The sequence below is a fragment of the Strix uralensis genome, chromosome 3 (assembly GCF_047716275.1).
Source record: "Strix uralensis isolate ZFMK-TIS-50842 chromosome 3, bStrUra1, whole genome shotgun sequence".
Classification (NCBI taxonomy): domain Eukaryota; kingdom Metazoa; phylum Chordata; class Aves; order Strigiformes; family Strigidae; genus Strix; species Strix uralensis.
The window spans coordinates 48034871-48056035 of NC_133974.1; the positions used below are offsets into that span (position 1 = coordinate 48034871).

General features: G+C 34.7%; 1 protein-coding gene across 5 annotated transcripts in view; it reads left to right on the forward strand.

Annotated features, from left to right (window-relative positions):
- Positions 1-19498, forward strand: part of GRIK2 (glutamate ionotropic receptor kainate type subunit 2) — a 445887-nt gene extending 426389 nt beyond the window's left edge. For 4 of the 5 annotated variants that reach the window (XM_074862173.1, XM_074862174.1, XM_074862176.1 and 1 more), the window contains one exon: positions 14502-19498. In XM_074862173.1, the coding sequence (XP_074718274.1) occupies positions 14502-14666 (165 nt within the window). In that variant the 3' untranslated portion in view covers positions 14667-19498. Of the gene's footprint in view, positions 1-54; positions 405-14501 lie in introns of those variants that run through there. The other variant, XM_074862175.1, reaches the window with a different exon arrangement.
- The last annotated feature ends 1667 nt before the right edge of the window (positions 19499-21165 follow it).

Genomic DNA, 21165 nt, shown 5'->3' on the forward strand with positions numbered 1-21165 from the left:
CCCAAAGTTTTACATTTACAGCTTTTAATTTGTCTTCAATGTGTTTAATTGTAGCCAGATTTCAGGACAAGTGACTATTTCTCCTCTTATTCAAGCCTGAAAAAAGACAGCTTTTTACTCCTGGAAGTTCACTGCAGTTAATATTATGGATGAAGAAGAAATCCGAAACTGTAATGGGAAACAAATTAATCTACAGATAATTCTGATTTTCAAAAGACAAACTGTCTGTAGCTCAAAGTCAAAATCTAAAAATGTCACTATAGAAATGTTCGTTACAGAAGTTTATACTTGCAAAATTGTCCTGGTAGCATCTGGAAAAGATTAGATCAGCATGATTTTTTGGTGGGTTTACTACTGATATGATGTCCTGCAATTTCGAACTGACTCAGTTTTGAAAATTATAGTGTTAATTTGTTCTGTACTTGCAATTTATACAACCATAATACTGTAATTGTACCAACACTATTAATATTTTGTGAAATTCTTAATTGGAGTCATCATTTTTGCATAATAAATAAATAAATCTTTATATATATATATGTGATCATGTTTAAACCTAAACTCAAACTGTATATTTTATTGCTATGACAAATTCTGAATTTTAAAAATTGAGAGAAATGATTTGATTTTACTAGGTCTTTTTTTTTCTTCTCCTTTTGAGGAGCTTGTGACCTATGGCAATTTCTATATTTCTATTTAGAAATTTAATTTAATAAAATCAGTAGTAAATTCAAAAACTATATTTTTTTGGTATTTTTCCAGATGCTGCTGGTGAGTTTTTGTAACTTGAATTATTACTCAGAAAATTTACAGTTTGTTTTCACTTCTTTTGAGGCAACCTTTTGGTATGCAAGTGTCCTGTTATAAATATACTGTTGAGAAGTTTTTTTCTAATACACACAAAGGCAGTGCGAGGTTGCAAAGTCCTAAACACAGTTTGAACATGGGTACATTTTATTAAATTAAATTTAGATCCTCTTCTTTACGATACTACAGGCTGATGCTTTTCTGTTAACATACTATTGGAATGTTATGTTTCTGAAATGAATTTGTGAGGAAAAAATACCAGTTGCTTAAGTAACCCATGTAAGTCTCAATAATTTTTAACCATTCCTAAGGCATATATGGATTTCTTATGAACATCAGTATAATTCAGTTTAGCTTTTCTGGATTTTTAACAAGCACTCACCTAGAAAAATAAGAGTGTTTTGATAATAATCTTGTAACATGAGTTCAGTATTTCGCAGGGTGTGAATGCATATCTTACGTGACAATAACAAGATGTTGGAAGCCGTGTGAGGAAACAGAAACTTCTTAATTAAGTACTTGTTTCTGTAAGCCCTATGATTTTGTGTTTGTTTGGATCTTTTTTATTTGCTTCTTTTTTATTTTTGTTTGTTAGTGATGGATAGAGATAGCAGTGACTGGAAGTATCTGACCTTTTAGCAGTACTTTTGTACCAGAAAGGTCTCATCATCAAGTACTGAGATACTTTAAGAAGTTAGGAATGAATTTCAAGCAGTTGAGTCAGGTGTCTCTCCTCTCTTTCCTCCTTGCTGCCAATCTCTTACTTTCCCTCCCCTACCCATCACACCCACATACCCTGATGTCAGGAGACCACTGAAATTTCAGTAAAACTTGACGTATGGAATGAAATTAACAGAAAAATGATGCCAGCATCCCTACAGATGGCCTATTGCAACATCCCCTCACACACTCTTTTTCAAGCACCCACAGACCTTCAGTGAATGTCTTCCTCCATCCTCTCCAAATGTAGCAGATTCCCTTTGCCTGGGAGAGGGACTAGCAGCAGCAAAAGGGGAGATAAACAGTACTGTCGTCTGTCTCCAATCTCTACATCTCCTCTGTTGGGTGAACCATGCAAATAATGCTGCCCTGGCTATCCCATGGGGAGAGAGGTGGCACCTATTTTTGGTGACATTTATAGTTTCATTCTTTTAGAATCAGAGTATCATTCTGGCATTTGAATAATTCTTGTCAACATTTGGAAGCAGGGAAGATCGAAGGTCATGTTAACAACAAGGAAACAAAAGAAATCAAATAACTCTGGCTGCTGAATATATAGAATATCCTGGGATATAAAGGGCCATATTAACATGTGTGTTTGCTTTTTGATGTTTACAAAATATACTGTTGCACTTCCAATAGGGAGGTAATGTAGTTTTCAAGTGTATAATTTTGATATCTTTTTTTAGCATTTTCAATGTCACCCTGCTCTTAAAGTGCAGACATAAACAGAGACATTGGTTGGTGTGAACCTAGTTGTAGAAGTGAAATCTTGAAAATAATTGAGCTCAGAAAAGCAGCAGACAAAATTATGTTATTCACTAGAAAACTGTTGCATCTTGTAACCAAAGTAGTTCAAAATATTCATGTTCCTGACATGCTCAGAAGTCCAAAAGAAACAAGTGACTCTAGCTGTAGTCTTTCTGGGAAACAAATGAGTTCATGCCACTACAACACTTTCCAGACACAGAGAAATTCAAATTCCTCTTTTACTGACACCTTTCAAAGGCAAAGATAAACCTGGATGTTATCACAGTTAGACTGTCAGTCACTGACATTTACTATGGCTAGTTTCTTTGAAAGATGAGTGTCTTAATTTACTAAGCATTTTCTAGAATATCCAGATCTGATGGATGTGGAAGGAACAATACATGGATTCAATTCTATCAGTTATAGCCATTCAAAACTCATTGAGCCATCAGCGGGTCAGAACTAGGTCTGCTTGTGAAAAAATAGCAGATGTACATTTTATTAGTGTTTAACTGTTGAGTACTTCAAATAATGTGAAATGAGACATATAGCAGCATACCATAACTCTTTGTTTCACTAAGGGAGATCTGGTCATAGACTTCCTATAATACAAAATACTAGATTAAATCTTAGAACATACTGAAACAACAACACCAACAAAGTATCTCTGGAGTTATACGATCAAATCATAACCTAAACATCAGTTAAATCAGCCTCTCTGAAATAGTTATTTATTTATAATTTATTATAAAATCAATAAAAACAATAACTAAATTGACACTGGTTTGTATTTTACATACATTTCCCAAGGAAGACAAAACCAATTGAACTTTCCATGATAAATAATTCACTGCTCAGCTGCACAACTGAGTTGAGAAAGATCAGTCTGAATAGTTTATCTCACAAGGTACAATGGATCAGCAGTTAACTGGACTAGACCCAAAGCAGACATCAGTAGCTTTGAATACACACGTGTTACATACAAAACAATGTCTGGCTTATAACTGAAGATTCTATTGAACAAGAAATTCTGAAAGTTGAACTGTGACCTGTATATGAGACTAACTGTGTATTTGAAGATGGCACAAACTTAACTGGTTGACTCTTGCCTGAAATAAATTGTGTACAAAAATTTCAAACACCATCTGCAAAATGTGCAAACTATGTTTTGGTTTTGATAATGTAAGGATAACAGGAATAGAAGTTTCTGATCTTAGCTGGCTCAAAAATTCATGCAGATTTACTGAGCTGCAGAGACTTTAGGTTATGGTAGTATTTCATCTTAACCTTAGAAATAAAGTGTAGTTTTGCTACAATTGCTAATAATTCAGAATTTGCTGTCTACCTCAAACACACATTTGACTAATGTGATAACCTGGGGTGTACTATGAGCTAAATAACACCTCTAGTCCTACCTAGTAAATAGTGTCACAGATTTTTTTCAGAGGAAGTATTGGGAATGACAAAGCATTGTCCTTGTCTATGGCAGAATTTTGGCATTCCAGTTGACGCAGCAGGAAGGGGTTGGAGGAAATGGCAGGCCAGAGGCTGTTCTGACTGCATTCTTTCAGAGTAACCACAAGATGGTGCCTTTTAATTTCTCAGAAGGAAATTTAATTGTTAGTTTTTAATAGAATTTATGTCACAATGCTCACCTATTTTTTAATTGCAGCCGTTCTAAAAAATGCTAAAGGCTTGTATTCTTTCCTATTGTTTATGATACAAACATCTAATTATGTCATCTGTTTGGAAACATGTTATTAAGCAGACCTTTTTTATCTAGCCAGTCTTGACAATAAATGCTCAGTCATTTGCATTTTATAATTGCATTTGATGGTGAATGACCTGCTCCCTGATTTTAACAGGCACTCAGAGGGCAGTGAATAAGCAATGTTAGAAACAGAAGCCATTTAAAACAATTACTATGTCCTTTTTTTTTTTTTTTCAGTTGATGTGCTTCAATGTGTTATGGGTTTATGTCCATTTCATACATTTAATTTTGTATAGCTCATGTTATTATGATAAAAGCCAGGGAAAATACTGACCTTGAAGACCATTAAAATTTAGCATAATATATTGAAGATTCTCAGTTTGATAATTTATTGACCTTTCCTTCTTTTTTTTTTTTCTTAAAAAAATAAGTCTTCTCTGAGGTTATTTCCATTTTTTTACCATCTTCACACAGTGATTAGATATTACTATAAGTGTCAGCTGTGTGGTAGAAACTACTTGTGCACTGCTGAAAATTTTAGGATGAAATTCACAGTATTGCTGAAGGCAGTGTCAAGAATATATAGAACATTGCTTATTGTCACTCTTGCAAATGATTGTCCTTGTACCTATCCTGGTCATGGTTTCTTTGGAGAAAGTGGCATTGGCTTGAGAAATTATCTTGAAACCTGGTTTTATTAATGTAGTGGACCAACATCCTTCCCAAGAGGAAAGGAGGGACCAAGGGCTACAATGCTGAAAAACCTATTGTGCTGTAACCATATACAGTTGACACCACATCCTGATTGTTCTTCTCTCAAATACAGTTTAAGTGTTCTTGATTTGTTTACATGAAGTTAGTGTAAATGCTAACATGAGTTATTTGTCAAGGTCCTTCAACAATCCGCACATTATGTCTAAAAATGTTTCTTTTTAGAATTGAGGTGAGCATACATGTAACTTGTCCTATAAGGAATGGTCTTACAGGAAGAAGTTAATCAATACTGAAATACTCTGGATGCTTCTTTATCAGCAGGATACGTAGAAAGGATTTCCATCTTTGTTTTAATTGTTATCTTATCAGTGCAGCACAAAATTACCACAATAATTTAATATGATTTTTAGGATCCATTCTCACTTTACTACAATATTTTATGGTTTGTGCTTTTTTTCTGAATTTTTCTAAATTAGTTTTCTTTAAAGTGTTTTTCATTACTTTCTCAAAAAATTCAGTTATATCAGTGTTATTGGAGTTCAGAGAATATTCCTAATAGTTTAATATCAAAAGCCTTTGTTATCTGGGACAGTATTTATAATAGTTTTGGAACAACCCCAAAGTGAATCCCAGACTAGTGATTTTTTTTAATTTTTTTTTTTTCCCAGGGGGAGGTAAGTTTAAAAAATTTTAAAGTGGAAAAGCCTGTTCCTCAGACTACAATAAAAAAAAAAGAATGTGGGCATTCTTGGTAAATCAAAGTAAAAGCTTTGGGATTTATATCCTAAGTAAGTTTTATACAACATACAGTCAGTGATGTAGTCTGTATTGTCATGTCATGTTTTGTAACGGAGTAACCTCAGAATTTTTAATATTGGCTGGGAAAAGCAGCAGCAACTGTGACAGCTCATAAAAAGAAATGTTTTCCCAACTTTAGCACGTTGCATTCTGCAGATATGCAGTTGGAAAATTGGGAACTTCTATCATCCTGTACTCCCTAGAGCACTGTATGTGGATGTATAGACTTGTATGGTTAATTTATGTGTGTGTAACTGTACAGATTACTTGAAGTTGAGGTATTAATTATAATTAAATGCCCCCTTGGAAACCACCTAAGTACAAATTAGAGGATATTTTCTAATGGAAGGAACTGTTACAAAAAACAACAAAACAAAACAAAAAACCAAAATCAAAGCCACAACCCCCCCACCTTTCACAGAAAAAAAAGATATGAAAATACAAAAATGGAAAAAATGGAAAAAAGCAATTTGACTGACTGTAGCATTTAAAAAATAATTTGCAAACAATAAAACATTAAAAACATGATCTCTATTTTGATATTTGATTGCAGCTCAACCAATATCTATTTGCTAATGGATCTTTATTCTGAGGTATTTTTAATATCTTAATTTGTATCATTCAAGAAACAAAGGACAGAAAGAATAGAAATGAATTAAAGCTGACCATGGCACAAGTACAAATGTAGGAATACAATTTCAGGAAGCTCGCTATCACTCCATAGATATTCATCAAAGATCATGGCTTAACTTGCAAGTCTGACTTATGGAATAATTTATGTTTGACAAAAATTTAAAGTTGTATGAAAACATTTTTTGGAAACCCTCACATGTTTACTTTCTAGCAAGTATAGTTCACTCTCCTTCATCAATAGAAAGAAGAAACATTCACATTATATAATTGTTGGCTCCTCTGAAGAAAGTATGTTCTTCATTCTCAAGGAAAAAAATTCAATTATAAACATTCATGTCTTTCTAATAATTTTTCATTGTATTCCCCTAAATATTACTTTAACACATCATCTATACAAATACTTTAATATATAAATATTAATCTTTGAATTAATCTGTTATACTATAGCTAAGTCTAGTAGCAAACACATTTTAATTCATGTGATTTAGATTACTTTGACTTTTGCATAAACCAGCAGAGTAACAACAAGCACTTCCAGTGGCCTTTTAGATTGAGAAAATATCCTAGACTGCCAGATGAAACCATGTAATTATAAAGAAATGGTTGCTAACTGTTTTGATATTATGTAGTGCAATACAACTATAATAGTCAGTGTTTCCAAAACAGTAGAAATGGTGGCATTAAGTTATTACTAATACTCTCTCTGTGTTCAATGTGATTTGAGGCCATGCCAAATTTTATATTAGATTTATACTATCACACTGAACTATAAAACTCATATAAATTTTTACAATGGATAATGTACAGTGGACTTCAGCTCAGCAAACCTTAAAAAAAGCTGTTTGGATACAGCTGAACTCAGGTAAGAAAGGTTACATGTGTCTGTAAGATAGACTATTTCAAATTAAACTATATGGTGTTATATACAATATTTTAATTGAGATAGCTGCATACTCCAAAGGATTAATTACATATCAGCATTACTTCCTTTCACCATGTCTGAAGATCAACAAACTTGACCTTCCTTGGATGAACAGAGAATCAATTCAGATCTAGGATCAAAAATGATTTAACAGTTGAGTGAACTTTCACATCCAGTGGCTGAGAGTGCAAGATCTCAGGTGACTGATTTCAGTGCAATCAAGATCACCTCTACTGAAAGCCAGAGAAATACCCTGCACAGCTGTGATCACAACATATAGCACCTTTAAAATGTTGTATTGGATATCATTTTAAATCAGATAGGTAGTACCATATTTATTTATTTGGGCAGTGGCAGCTACATGGCTGAAGTACTATGAATTGCTGTCAACACTTATTAAACACCTGGCAGTCATTTGTAGCCATTGTCCAGGGATACTGGACTGCAGTATTATGTTCTGGAAGAAGACCTGGACTAGTGTGGCAAGCTTCACACTGGTAGAAATTATTGTCACTGGCTGAAACACTAGTGGCAAATAGTATTTATCACTACTGATCCAATTTGAAAACCCAGAAACAAACTTAAGAACCTGGAGAAATCTGAGACTGTAAGCCTCTTTCACAAGAGGTGGAACTGAATAATAAGGGTAGATAATGTCTTCTGAATGCCTCCCTTTCTTGTCCAACATAGCACCTATCTCCCTGGATTAAGCTGTCATCATACCCCTATTTCAGCCAGGTACTGGAAGCACAAAATGACTGCACCATCCTGGTCTGACAAGAGAGTAGGACTGTGTATCATCTGCGTGCCGATGACACCACAGCCCAAATTATTTCATTATCTCCTCAGTGGCCTCATATACATGTTGAAAGGAGAGATGACAGGATGAAACCTTGTGGAATCCTGCATGAGAGAGAGCCCTCGGGGTTGATGAGCAATTGCCCTATGCCATCCTCTGGGATTTCTCTGAGAGGAAAGAGTGGAACCACACAAGTGCAATCCCATCTGCCCCAGCCTAGGTCCACAGGTGAGTCAGAAAAACATCATGGTCAGTGCGATGGCCAGAAAGGCTGCTGGCAGAGCTAAACAAAGTCACCTTTGAAAAAGCTTTCTGCAGTGATAGGAGTTCCCCATCAGCCACAGGAACTAGTGTAGTTGTCAGGATGCACTTAGACTGGAAACCAGGTTAAACAGTTTCAGAAGACTTTAAATAGAGTCAGACTTGCTTTACCAGACATCTCTGTATTCCACCAGAGTACATTTTATTTTGTCAGGAAATAAAGTTTAGAATTTGAGAGTAGCTGAATTGTTTTTTTCGACATCAATTCATAATTTATTTAAGGCAACTGGAATCTTATTGTCCCACTGGGAGATACTAACAATGTATGCTAGAAGTGGCCTGGAATGAGGTCCTGTATGCCATTTAAGTTCATCGCATAACTCTAAAACTCAGTGAGCACTTCAGCCCGTGGAAGATTATATCAGTTGTTTTGTTACAGGAAGGATCAGTCCCATCAGATTCTTGTTGATCGTCTCCATATAATAGCTAGAAACATCCTTGAAACAATCAGCATTCAACCCAGTCAAGCTGTCTGGAACAACTCTACAGTCTTGATTTTGTAGATACTGTGGTGGAAGCAAAGCTTAATTTATGGAATTAAAATTTTCATTTTGCTTGATATTATTGTCTTTATTTGAGCAAGCAATGAAATCTCTCATACAGTTTGTCTGGAAAATAACTTCTTAAAATGGCTACTCATTCCACTGTTACCAATAATTGCTAAATCTGAAATTGAGAATTGGTGATATGTTCAGCTAATTGGTGTGAGCTTAATCTGCAGTGTACTTGTGCATTATCCTTGCAATGGATTGAAAATGCCTTACATCAGAAAAGTCTGTGGCAGAATGTTTTCAATGTAACCATATTATAGAGACATATATATGTGTGTACATATATATGTGTACAACCTGCGATCAACAATCATATCTAAGACTAGGTATATAACTAAGCAACCTAAAAATCTGATCATTACAAGCACACTTTAACATCTTTTGAAATGGTAACGCTTCAGCTACAATGAACTATGATTTCTCTTTTTCTGAGGTTATTTTCATTCCGTTAATTGTTCATGTCTGTGATCCTAAGTCAACATTTTGCTATGATTCATGTTTCTGTCTAGGGTGTTTAAGATTGACAGGTTTTCCATATACACATTCAAAATCCCTGGAGGAGTGGCATATGGAAGCAGAAACTGAATAGGAGGGAGGGTCAGGGTAGGGCTGTGCATTCATTCTCGGATAACTCCAAGAGGATAAAAACCAGTTTGGTTTATATATCTTACTAGATGCTAGAACACTAACCTGTAACATAGCATGACAATGCAGGATTACTGCTGTTACTGCTTTAAGAAAATTAAAGAAGGCTTCAAATAATATCTGACACAATACTGGAAGGAAAGAAATTCTGAGTAAACCTTACAGTTTTTTATTGAGTGTTGACAGTCAACTTTATATTAACTTCATCAAAGAGGGGGAAAAAACCCCATAAAATATAAAGCGATTGGAGACTTTTATATTTAAAACACTCACTTAAATCAGAATGTTAAGGGTGGTGCAGGAATGCCATTCCTGTCTTCCTGTTGCATTTTTAGGTGGTTAAAAGCAAAATCTATGCTGATAGTATTGTAATTCTATGTCTAACAAATGCTCATATGATTTCTAATTACCTTTCTAAATTCCTGTAGAGCAATATAATGAAAACAGTTTAAATATTGTCTACCTTTCATATTATTGCATACATGCAAAGATACTTTTTTTTTTTTTTTTTTTTTTCTCTTTTCTCAAACAGTAAAGCCATGCACAAGCTATCTAGATTTTAAACAGTGGTAACATTTCACAAAATTATCATCTTGATTCTACGTGACTTGTGAGCAGTCAGCTGTGGCAAAGAATGAAAGAGGTTGCTTCTTTACTCTTCTTAAGGAGATGAGATTTTTCAGAATGGCTTTGTGTTAAAAGGAGAACTACAGTTCTGATTAAAATTTTCTTTTGTACACTTGAACTTCCCACATAGAATTGCAGCTCTTTTTTTCTAATATAGCAATTTGCTGCAACAAAATAGATGCACTTAACTGCACTATTGTTTAGAGAACTGTATGCCTTCCTTCAACTCTTCTACTATTTGATTATATCTAAGATGACTTGGAGGCAGCATTTATCTGCTGGTAACATGTAAGAAGACAACGTATGATTGTGTAAGTGTTGGTGAAAAATCAATAATAGCTGATATTCTCATAACATGCCTGCAGTGTGAAAGGTAAGTTGGGGGCAAAAGGTTATTTTCTTTGAATTATGCGGAGAGTCTTGTAACATATACTAGAAGTGTTCAATGGACAACGGTTTTGAAAAATAGTCTGCAAGTTCTGTAAAATTTCACTGCTTTTCCCTAACAATCTGAATTCAGGATCAAGACATTGGATTATATTTTCTAAAATCATATCTGAAAATGTCATTTATCTGTCACAAAAATGTATTTTAGAGCTGCTTCTTTTTTTCTTGTCTTATTATTCCAAAAGCTGTATTCTAACAGTGAAAGAACACAAAGTTTAACTGTACAGAAAATGGAGACTATACACAGATTTGAATTGAAATGAGACAAGAAAAGATTTTCTATTAAAAAAAAGATTAAACATAAAGAAATCCTTCATTAACTTTATTTGAATATGATTTTGGAATATGTGGAAAACTCTTCCTTGTTTTTCTCAGCTAGAACCCAAATAAGAATAAGGATCCAGGTCATGAACTTCTACATAGCCTTGAATTACTCTTTTTTAAAATATATTACTATTTCAGTGAGTTAAATTTGAAAAAAAAAAAAAAGATATGTAATATTTCTCTTAGCGATCAGTTACCAAATCAATGGTACTGTCTGGCAGCTAATAATGTTTACTATTTTTAGACATTTGATATTTTAAAAGACAGCATAGATAAAAAACTTAGTAAATGAAGTAATTAAATCATATTTTTAATGCAATATATGCAGATAAGTTCCCATTAACTTAATTTATACAAAATAATTTGAAAACACAGAATGGAAGAATTTTCTATATAAAATAACTATCTCAATATTGTGTTAACTGCCTTTATAAGACTGTCAGTCTTGCCAACATTTCTTGTTTAATGAGTTTTCAGATCCAGGTAAAGTTCTCAGACAAAATGTATTGGCAAGTTTCTTAAGATCTCATTTTCAGGATATTTCACAATGTTGGCATCAAGTGCACGTATCTTCTTACCTCTTGGCTATTGATTGTAATCCTGTTCCTAAAAATTTATACCCTTTGGTAAGTGTTTGCAGATCTTTGCAAAAGGTTTTGGTGGATTGATGCATCTTGAAAAGGATTCACTCTGTTTTGGCACTCTTGTTAGATGTCTTGGCAAAAAAAGACAAGGGACACAATCTTGAAAGTGTTAAGTCCTAATGCATCATTTTTAAATTTAGAAGATTTTGTTCCTCAGAATGTTTCAGTTAGGTCTTTGATTCCAGAGGTGAGAGCCATATAATGGCTGGAGGTGGTGTAACATTGAGATTTGCAGCATTTACTTCTTAATGGATTCCCCGTGAAATTCCTGAGTTATGTGCTAGGTTCCCCATATAGTGAAAATACCGAGATCTGCAAGTCTTAGCAATTTAGCCTGTAAGCCATTAAGGAATATTAAATTAAATCTTGCCCTTTTAAAAGGTTTCAGAGTTAATTTCAGATTCATAATCATAACTGCAGTTCTGATGTTAAGCAACAGCACTTTCTTAAAAAAAGAGAAGGTCTAAGAGAATATTTTCTTCTGAAGTACAGCTGGATAAGAAGGAGGTACAGTTTCCTGCTTTCTACACAATGCTAAGCAAAGATAACTTGTGCATGAAGATCTGACATATTACAGCTCAGACCATGGAATTAGAAATTTTAGCCACCTCATTCACACAATGAAAACCATAGCTGTGTCTTGGATGTCAACCCAGTTCACCAGAACGTTTTTAAAAGGGATTGTTACTGAGTGTCCATTGCAGAAGTCACACCAGCCAGAAATGCCAGCCACAAACGATGAGTTTTGTCTTGAACTTTGGCCTCTGAAGGAGTTGTGCATGACTCTGCAACAGAGACATATACTTTCCTCTCCTTTGGATTCACAACTTAAATCGTTCTTAGCTGTAGGTGGCTAAACCCTTTCTATCATAAATTGAGTAGTCATTCCTTTATTTCAAACTGAGACAGGGAAAGGAATGTTTGAAAGGAAGGCTATCACAGCCAGAGTGAGATTACCCTTTCCTTCCCACCGGCCTATTCCCTTATTCATGCAAAGGATTAGGGAAGAGGGCACTTGTTCAGGATTTGGGGAATTCAAGGTTCAGTTCCAACACATGACTAAGACAACTCATGTTTGCACTCTTTTGCATTAAACAGGATTTTGCATAAAAATATTGAAGTCACCACTGAAATGGGAACTACCACTGAAGCCTTTCTTCTGCCACTGTGTGCTCTAATACCTAATCTACAGAACAAGCCATGTTCTTCCTCTCTCCCGTTCTGCCTCTGTTAATTGCTTCAGTGAAAGGTGGAACAGGACCAGTAGGTGGAAACTGCAAGTGTTTTTACCTTGAAATGGTCTAATGCTTGTAGGTTATAGTCCTTTGCTGAGACTCTGAAGCTTAAATCTCCTCCAACAGAAGACGCTATTGAATTGATGCTCTGTAATGTATCTTACATTCAGCTCTAATGCTCCAGCTGATGAATGGCTGCACAGAAAAAAGTTGTAATGTCTGTCATGTGTCCTCGTTTAGCAGTTGTGACTTTTTTTGAGGAACTTGATTTCTTAGGTCCTTTCAGAGCACACCTACTGCATTGATGACCTTATGCATGGAGAACTTCAGCGTGAATTCTGATGAGATCCAGGACTAAGCAAGCACCAATGTGTTTAGCAGAATTTCTACTGACTATTGCAAAATGCCAAACCTATAAAGCTCAATGTGGAAAACTGAGTGCCTTACTGCTCAGAGTGCCTTCAGCCCTGGAGGTTGGAAGCTGAATGTAGATTTTGATAAGCACAGTTTCAATGAGGGTCCCAAAGATCTAGGTAGGATGGGGTGCTTAAATATTTTCTGGATCTAATCTCCAAACTCCTGGTTTATATGAACAATGGAGATGTAACGGTTTAAAAATAAAGCAGAGTTCTTGATTTGGGAGATAAATTAGACTGTTATGTATTGACTGATGATCTGCCACTAATCACACAAAATCAAACAATGATCAAGAGATATTTACAGTAATTCTAGGTGCTCTGTCTCTGGTTTATTTTTTGTTTCTTTTTCCAGATCATTTACCTGGACTGGAGATTAGTTATTAAGAAAACAAAATACAAAAGGCTAAATTATACCTCAAATTGGCTTTGGGTGACAACCATTGTCAGGGGCTTGTCATAACATCTCAGGCTCTGGGATATGTTATTGAGTTGATTCCATCAGCTGGAAAACATTGAAGTATATGAAAAAAATGATTAATTCACAGACCCCAAAACTGAGACTTGTCTTCCTTACTTCCATATTTCATCCAATTCTCATACTCATCCAATATTCATCCATATTTCTCCAATTCTCACACTGAGGAGAGGCTAATTGCTCAGCACATTGTTAGAAGTTGAAAATTCAGTCAGACTGAGGGAATAAGGGAGATTTTGTTATATTTTTCAAATTTCTTGCACTATACAATGGAAAAAGGGCTTTGAGGATCTAGCTTTTGATGAAAACATGTTAATAAATTGTTTTTCTTATAATATGTTCTTCATGAAGATCAACGAAACTGAATTTTTTTTGCAAATATATACTCTGCAAAAGACAGTCAGTATTGGAAGAAGTGTTTAGATACAGAGAATATTAAAAATAATGGAGTAGATAATAATTTTCAGTAATGAGTCTGCATTTTAACAGTATTTAAACACTAATTTAGGTAAACTTCCTATACTAAGGCTTGTTGATTTGTTGAGGAACAACTATTTAAATCATATAGCAATTAAATTATTATTTTGAAATATGGGCAAGGAGATTTTACTGAATACCTAATATACATGTTACATTCAGATGCTATCCTGTAAGGCTAACCTATGTTAACAGAACATCTGTTTGAAATATTTTTATGTATCATACACATCCATAGTTAGTAGCTGCCAGATAAATAATTGTAGAGACAAGGTGATTTTTTCACTGAGTCATCACAGCTTGATAAGTCATTTTAGTATGTGATGCATTTTTAAAAGACAGCAATTTCTAATGAGCTCCAGTCTGAGACAAAGCACTTACAGGACTGACAAGACTGTGCCAATAGAGTGAATCTGCTTCTAGACATTGCAGCTAGACATTTCTTACAGATTTTTTTTTTCTTCCTCTATTTTCCTCTGTAGAGGTCCTTCTGTAGTGCCATGGTAGAGGAGCTAAGGATGTCTCTGAAGTGTCAGCGTCGATTAAAACACAAGCCACAGGCCCCCGTTATTGTGAAGACAGAAGAAGTTATCAACATGCACACATTTAACGACAGAAGGTTGCCGGGTAAAGAAACCATGGCATAGAGCTGGGAAGCCAAATACCCCAAGCACAAACTGTCATCTTTTTTCCAAACAACCTTGCGAGAATGTTTCCTGTGGAAATATGCAACCTGTGCAAAATAAAATGAGTTACCTCATGCCGCTGTGTCTATGAACTAGAGACTCTGTGATCTCAGCAGTTGCAATGGCCAGACTCGAATCACAAGCATCATGGATCAACCAAGTTATGCGGGGTTACACTGTTCGTCATGGGTTTCCACCATTCTAAATGAATGAATGTTCCATGTGAGTTTTGTGGCTGGTTTCAAATGCAGTCTCAGTGAGAAATTACAGGTTCCTTTTGAAGTTCAACGGTTGCCAGGAGATGGAGAATAAATGTCCAAAACGATACTAACCATGGAAGGAGTCTAGTAAAAGTAATATCTCAGAACTGTAGTGGAACAAGAAACCATATGTTCTTCTGAACTTCCAAGCATGGAAGAGTCGGTAACTGCTGGTAGACTGAAACTACCATCTGGACAGGCAATATGAGCTTCCTGGATGGGAAAAATATTAAAGTGAAGAAACATGAATCCCATGAATAGAAGGATAAATACAAGGATGCTCACCTGCTTTTTGGACTGTCTGTGTCACTGAACTAAGTAAATAAATATTAATTTTTTTTTAAAAAAAGATCAGTAACTTAAATTTATCTGGGCTGGAACTTTGATCTAAAAAAACAACAAAAAAAATCCATAATTTTGACCCAATTTTTAGATGAATGAGTTTCCTTAGTACAAAGGAATGTATCTTACAACCTTTAGATATAAGCAATTACTTTTTTTCTTTAATTGTGAAAAAAGGGAGGGGGGCGGGAAGCAGTGTATTTCACACATAGAGGGCTTGCATTTTAGCCTGCATGGGTTTTGAAACCCTTGTTCCTGCTACTAATTGAACTCAATGGAGCCTGTGCAATTCTCGCTAATATTGGATGTGGGATGGGTCACCTAAAAGAAGTGAATGTGGAGAACTTTAAGGAGGACTGCATTTTTCAATACAGTCACAGTACTAAATGAACAAAATTCTTGAGCAGTTTTTTTCTTCAAAAAAAAATGTTCAGGTTTATTTGTGGAAATGCAAGATTTCTATGAAAATAGTTTTTGTATGGAAATTTTTGTAATACTTTTTATCAACAAAATAAGAACATGTGTTTCTGTCAGGGGTGTGATGCCAAGCATGAATGGTAGTGCGTGTGCACCACCAACGTTTGGTGAAAAATATTTTTATCAAGAAAAAGGAATCTTAGAAGAGACATATTTTCAAGTTAGATAATATAAAAAATAGGTGCACTACCACCACTGCTTACCATGCTACACCCCTGGTTTCCACTAGGCTGATAACATGCTGTCATGAACAATTGTGTGTAAATGGTAAAAGACACAGACCTCTTGACCACATTGTGATAAAGGTTAAAGTGCACTCAGTTTGCTGTTTGAATCCAATGCACAAAATTAAAAAAAAAAAAAAAGCATTAAAATTATGTCAGTTTTAGTTGTTTTGTTCTTGCTGTGTGATATGAGCAACACATGTACAGTACTTTATGTCAGTACTGGTACGTAACCTCAGCTTAGTGCCCTATCCTGCTGATTCTTGCTACTAAATGTGTCCAGACAGTTTGCTTGGATTTCTGAGAGAAGCCAGTACAGAACATTGTGATAAGTTTTTGCGGGATCTGGCTCTTAGCTGTTTCAAAGCTAATTTATATGTCCTGCTTGTGGTGAGTTCCTGAACATAACATTTTGAAATACTGCCCTACCGATGCTGAATCTTGCACCTCTGTCTACTGTAAATTTATTTGTATCTCAAAAAAATGTATAGGATGGGCTATGTAGGAATGTTATGTCAACCAAAAAAAGATTATGAAGATGGTCTTTATATGGAAAATATTTCATTTGATTAATTTTAAAAAAACCAATTATCATAGATAATCAGTCATTGGTGGGTAATGAGATGATTTGTTTACTGGGGCTTAATTTAATCATCATCTTTCTATCACAGGAATAGAAGTTATATCATTCAAATTGTAGAAATTATATCATGAAATCTGGGGGGAAGGGGGAGGTTTGTGTCTGCTACCCAGTTCTCATAAATCTTCATAGAGACTGAGCTGGCCATTTCCATTGTGAACAGGGACTGAGAAAACAAATTCTCTTATATTTGTGAGAGTTTCATCCCCATTCATGTGATTACAAAGAACAGGTTTTCTTTGTCTGAAGTATAAACAAGATAAAAACACCTTCAGCAAAGATTCTGAAAATGAGTATACTTACGTAATACATATTTAAGTTTAAGTTGATTCTTTAAAATAAAAAGGGGAAGAAAGCAACTGTCTTACAACACAATGAAAACTCCTAATTATGATGGTTTGGAATGGAAAAAAAAAATTGGCTATTGCATTTGATTGATGATTTACAATAAAATTTGTAAAATCATGTAATAAAATGCTGTATTATATTCAAACAAACCTTTCTTTTCTCCATTAAGGGTGTTGAAATAAGCAGGATTCCATTCTCACCTTGATGCACATGGCTAATTCTCATTAAGCTTTATGTGAGCCAAAGTAAGTGTGAATGCTGAATATGTCCCAAATGTTTTATTGGGTCAAAGTCCCCCAAGGAACAAAAATCCTTACACAGAAGTAGTGTGGCTTAATTAAGATTTCAGTGAGAATTTCAGCCTTCCATTATTAAGGGAAATATCTGAAGTAACTCGAGATTTGTATTTAAGAGCAAGACTAGAAATGCATGGCTACACAGATTCATAGTAGGATAATGGCTTTTTTTAAAAATCATACACTAATTCATACTGTTACTTTGCTGTGCATTAGTAATTATTTCTGTATTTTCACAGGAAAATAAGACATTTAAGGAAAAATTACTAACAAAGAGTTGACATCCAAAGTAGTAGAAAATACTACTGGTAGTTTTGTACTCAAAAAAACTCAATGGTTAATTTTCCCTTCACTGTTGTGAAGGAACTCCTCAATTCTGAAGAAAACTTTCACATTTTGAAAGGCCTCTCTGAACGCTTATTCCCAAATTCCCAAATTCTCATGTAGTATCAATTTCTAGTGTCATTGAAATCAATGGACTACACCAGCTAAAATCAAGTGAGTATCTGGCCCATGAAGATTCAGAATCAGTACATAACTGCTTTATGTGGTTTCATATAATAACTCAATTAGTCTGTTGATTTCCCAGGACAGGATGATGGGTGCTTCTCTGACTAACCTTGAATGTCACTCTAGAGAAGACTTTTAAAGCGGTTATAACTCAATTATATGGTGCTACTTTGTGGGTAACAATTAGAGGTAAAAACTGAACAGGACTTTTTTTTTTTTTTTTTTTTTTTTTTTTTTTTTAACTCTATCTGTTTCAAGGAAGATAGACATCTATAATCTTTAAGGACTGTCAAGACACACAATTTAGATCTTCAGGTTGTCTCAGCATGGCTATATAGCAATACATAACTATGTGGATATTACAGAATAAATGACAGAAAAACCCTTCAGCTTATTGATAAGTGTCATTTCTGAAGGACTGGTAATGAAAACGCTGAGCTAAATAGTTGGATGAAATCAAGTGGTGCTTTATAATAAAAGAGGATTTGGCCTGTTATAGACATCAGCAGGCCATTTCACAGTATTCTCACATTACATAAACACAAACATATCCAGGGAGTATCTGGAAGGTTTTGTATGAGATATTACTTTCTGAAGTTTCTATCTCAATTTTCAGTTGAAGAATTCAGTATAGGTTTGAAAGAACCTTTTCTTTCATGTTTATATTATTTGAGGCTCTGTGCATTAATCCTTCCTGGTTTCATCCATAAAGCCTTCCAAAAAACCAAAAACACTGTTAAGCCCTACTACACTAACTAGTTAGTATTTCAGAATGGAAAAGACATAATTTATGAAGAAAAAAACCCCACCAACTCCAAAGCCTCAAATAGAAGTAGGAGAAGTGCCCTGATATTCTACAATATAAAAATGTTTTCAGGAAAAAAGAGTTATGAGCAGAGGTAGTGGCATACAAAGAGGTAAAAGGTAATGCTATTAAATAATTTCTGTATTATGATTATCTTAAGGATATTAGAAAAATATTTAAAGTACTTTAAACACAACTTTACTTAGTCTCCAAATACATTAGAGTCTCCAAATACATCAACAATCACAAAATACGATGATTGAAATACTGACTACTTTGAAAGCAGTGTCAAAACTCCTACTTCAGAGGAATCAAAATTTTGTCAAATACAGCCCTAAATGTGTACTGATACAGTATTAAAGACAAGATAAGATACCAGCCTGCATTCAGATGTACAGTAGCAATTGTTCTTTTTGTCATATTTTCAAAGATGTGTAGGAACAGAAAGGATCGCTGAGGCTGTCTCATCTGACATCCAAGATCATTGCTTTCCAACCTCAAATATGTTAGTGTCCTGTTCCCTTCCAGTCTTGCCTCTCTGATTTCCTACAAGCACCTCTGACACTTTCAAATTTATTTTCAAATCCCTTTTCTTCCGGCTTTCCTAGAAAATGTAGTTCTAATTAAAAATAAAGTTACTCAAGAACCTCATCTCCCCAGTTTGTATTCACCAAGATGAACACACTAGCTTTTCATGTGACTGTAATCTAATTGTCCTTCTTTTCATTTACTACCCCTCTCTGTCCCCTGCCTGTGTTATCTTCTCCTGTTGTTCTTGTATTTGCCTAGACTGTAAGCTCTTAGGGGGCAGGGAATCTGTCTTTGATTTGTTCTGTGTAGCACCATGAACTATGGAGCTATATAAATAATAAAAAAGTAGATCTTCTTAAATGATGTTTGAAGTGATAGTGATCTGATTGACTGCCAGTCTAGTAATATATTGTTTTAGCTCATTGCCTGAAATCTTAATCACTACAGCAATAGAATAATCAAAAAATAAAAATAATAAAACCAACCCAAAGAAGCCATCATGCTGACTCATCTTGCTGGAAATTTCCCTACATGGTTGGGATATAGGCATATAGAACATCATGTCCATATAGCTTCTATAAGAGTTTTAATATGAAATCAGCTGCATTAAAAATTGAAAAAAAAGTCTAACACATAAAAAGAAGGGTTATATGCAGAATGACATTTGCAAAAGAGAACTTTTAATTGGTTTAATCTTGGAAAAACTATGATTAAGCAATTTGTTAAGTTGAACACCAGGCACCTTACCTTCCTTGATTGTATCTGTCCACTTAGATCAACAAGCTTCTCAACGTCAAAATCTATGCCAATGTTATTTTATTAATTATTTTACGGACATAATTAGAAATTTTCTATGAAAGATAATTCTAATTAAAACTAAAGATATACTTCCTCTTGTTCCTATCCAACAACATTAGCCTTCTATGATTGCTAGAATTGTGGGAATTTGACAAAAAAGCTAACTGTAGATAAACAAAAGGAAACAATGCATCTGATCTTGAGGACAAACATATCAGCTTTCTCTTTTACCTTTTTCTTCTTCAAGGAATGCCACTCTGTAGTGATGAACTTTGTTTTTCTGAATGTTGAAGTGTACACTGGAAATTAGACATAGACATGTCTTTCAGGAATTCTCAGAGCCAAGAGAATGCTTTTTTTTCCTTGTCATAGAAAGTATGCATAGTTTTTCTAGCTCGTTAGTCAATCTAGCATGAGCTAAAAATAATGGAAAAATCTTAAGAGTTCCTTCTTTGCTATGATTGTAGGAGTTTTTCCTGGAGGAAATAAGATGCTTAGTCTTACATTAAACTTAGCTGAAAAATTATATGAAAACATTGAAGACTGGTAAAAGTTTGAGCTATTGTTAGTGTTCCTTGGGCTACATCATCCACCACAGACCAAATTCATAATGATTTGGTTTTGAAGGTACAATTTCAAACCTTATGACGTATTTATGACAAAGGTTGTCTCTTGCCAGTCTCCCACAAGTAGACTGCTGGCTGCTAAGCCCAGGGAGTGGAAAGCAACCTGACACAGTGATGGTAACCATATCATTCTCTTTATGTTTTAACCATGCTAACTGGCTGGGCCATTGAGATTCAGGTCGATCAATAGAAATTTCTGATAGGTACATCTGCTAAACCATTCTATGCATTAATGTCTATACTGAAAATATCCATTTGTGATAAGTAAAAATTACTTGTGAACTTATAGAGGAATCTCTTAGACACAAAATCACAAAATCATTGAGTTTTTTAATTTCTGAGTCCAATGACTTCTCCAGATGGAAGGACCTTCTGCAGAGCGTTGAGTACAACACCCCATGTCAAAGCAGGGTCAACTAGAGCAGATTGCCCAGGTTGTTGTCCAGTTAGGTTGTGAATATTTCTAAGGATGGAGACACCACAACCTCTCTGTTTCCAGTGTTCAGTTACACTTACAGTGAAAAATATTTTTTTTTCCTCACATTTAAAGGTAATTTCTGGCATTTCAGTTTGTGCTCACAGCCTCTTATCATCTCACTGGAC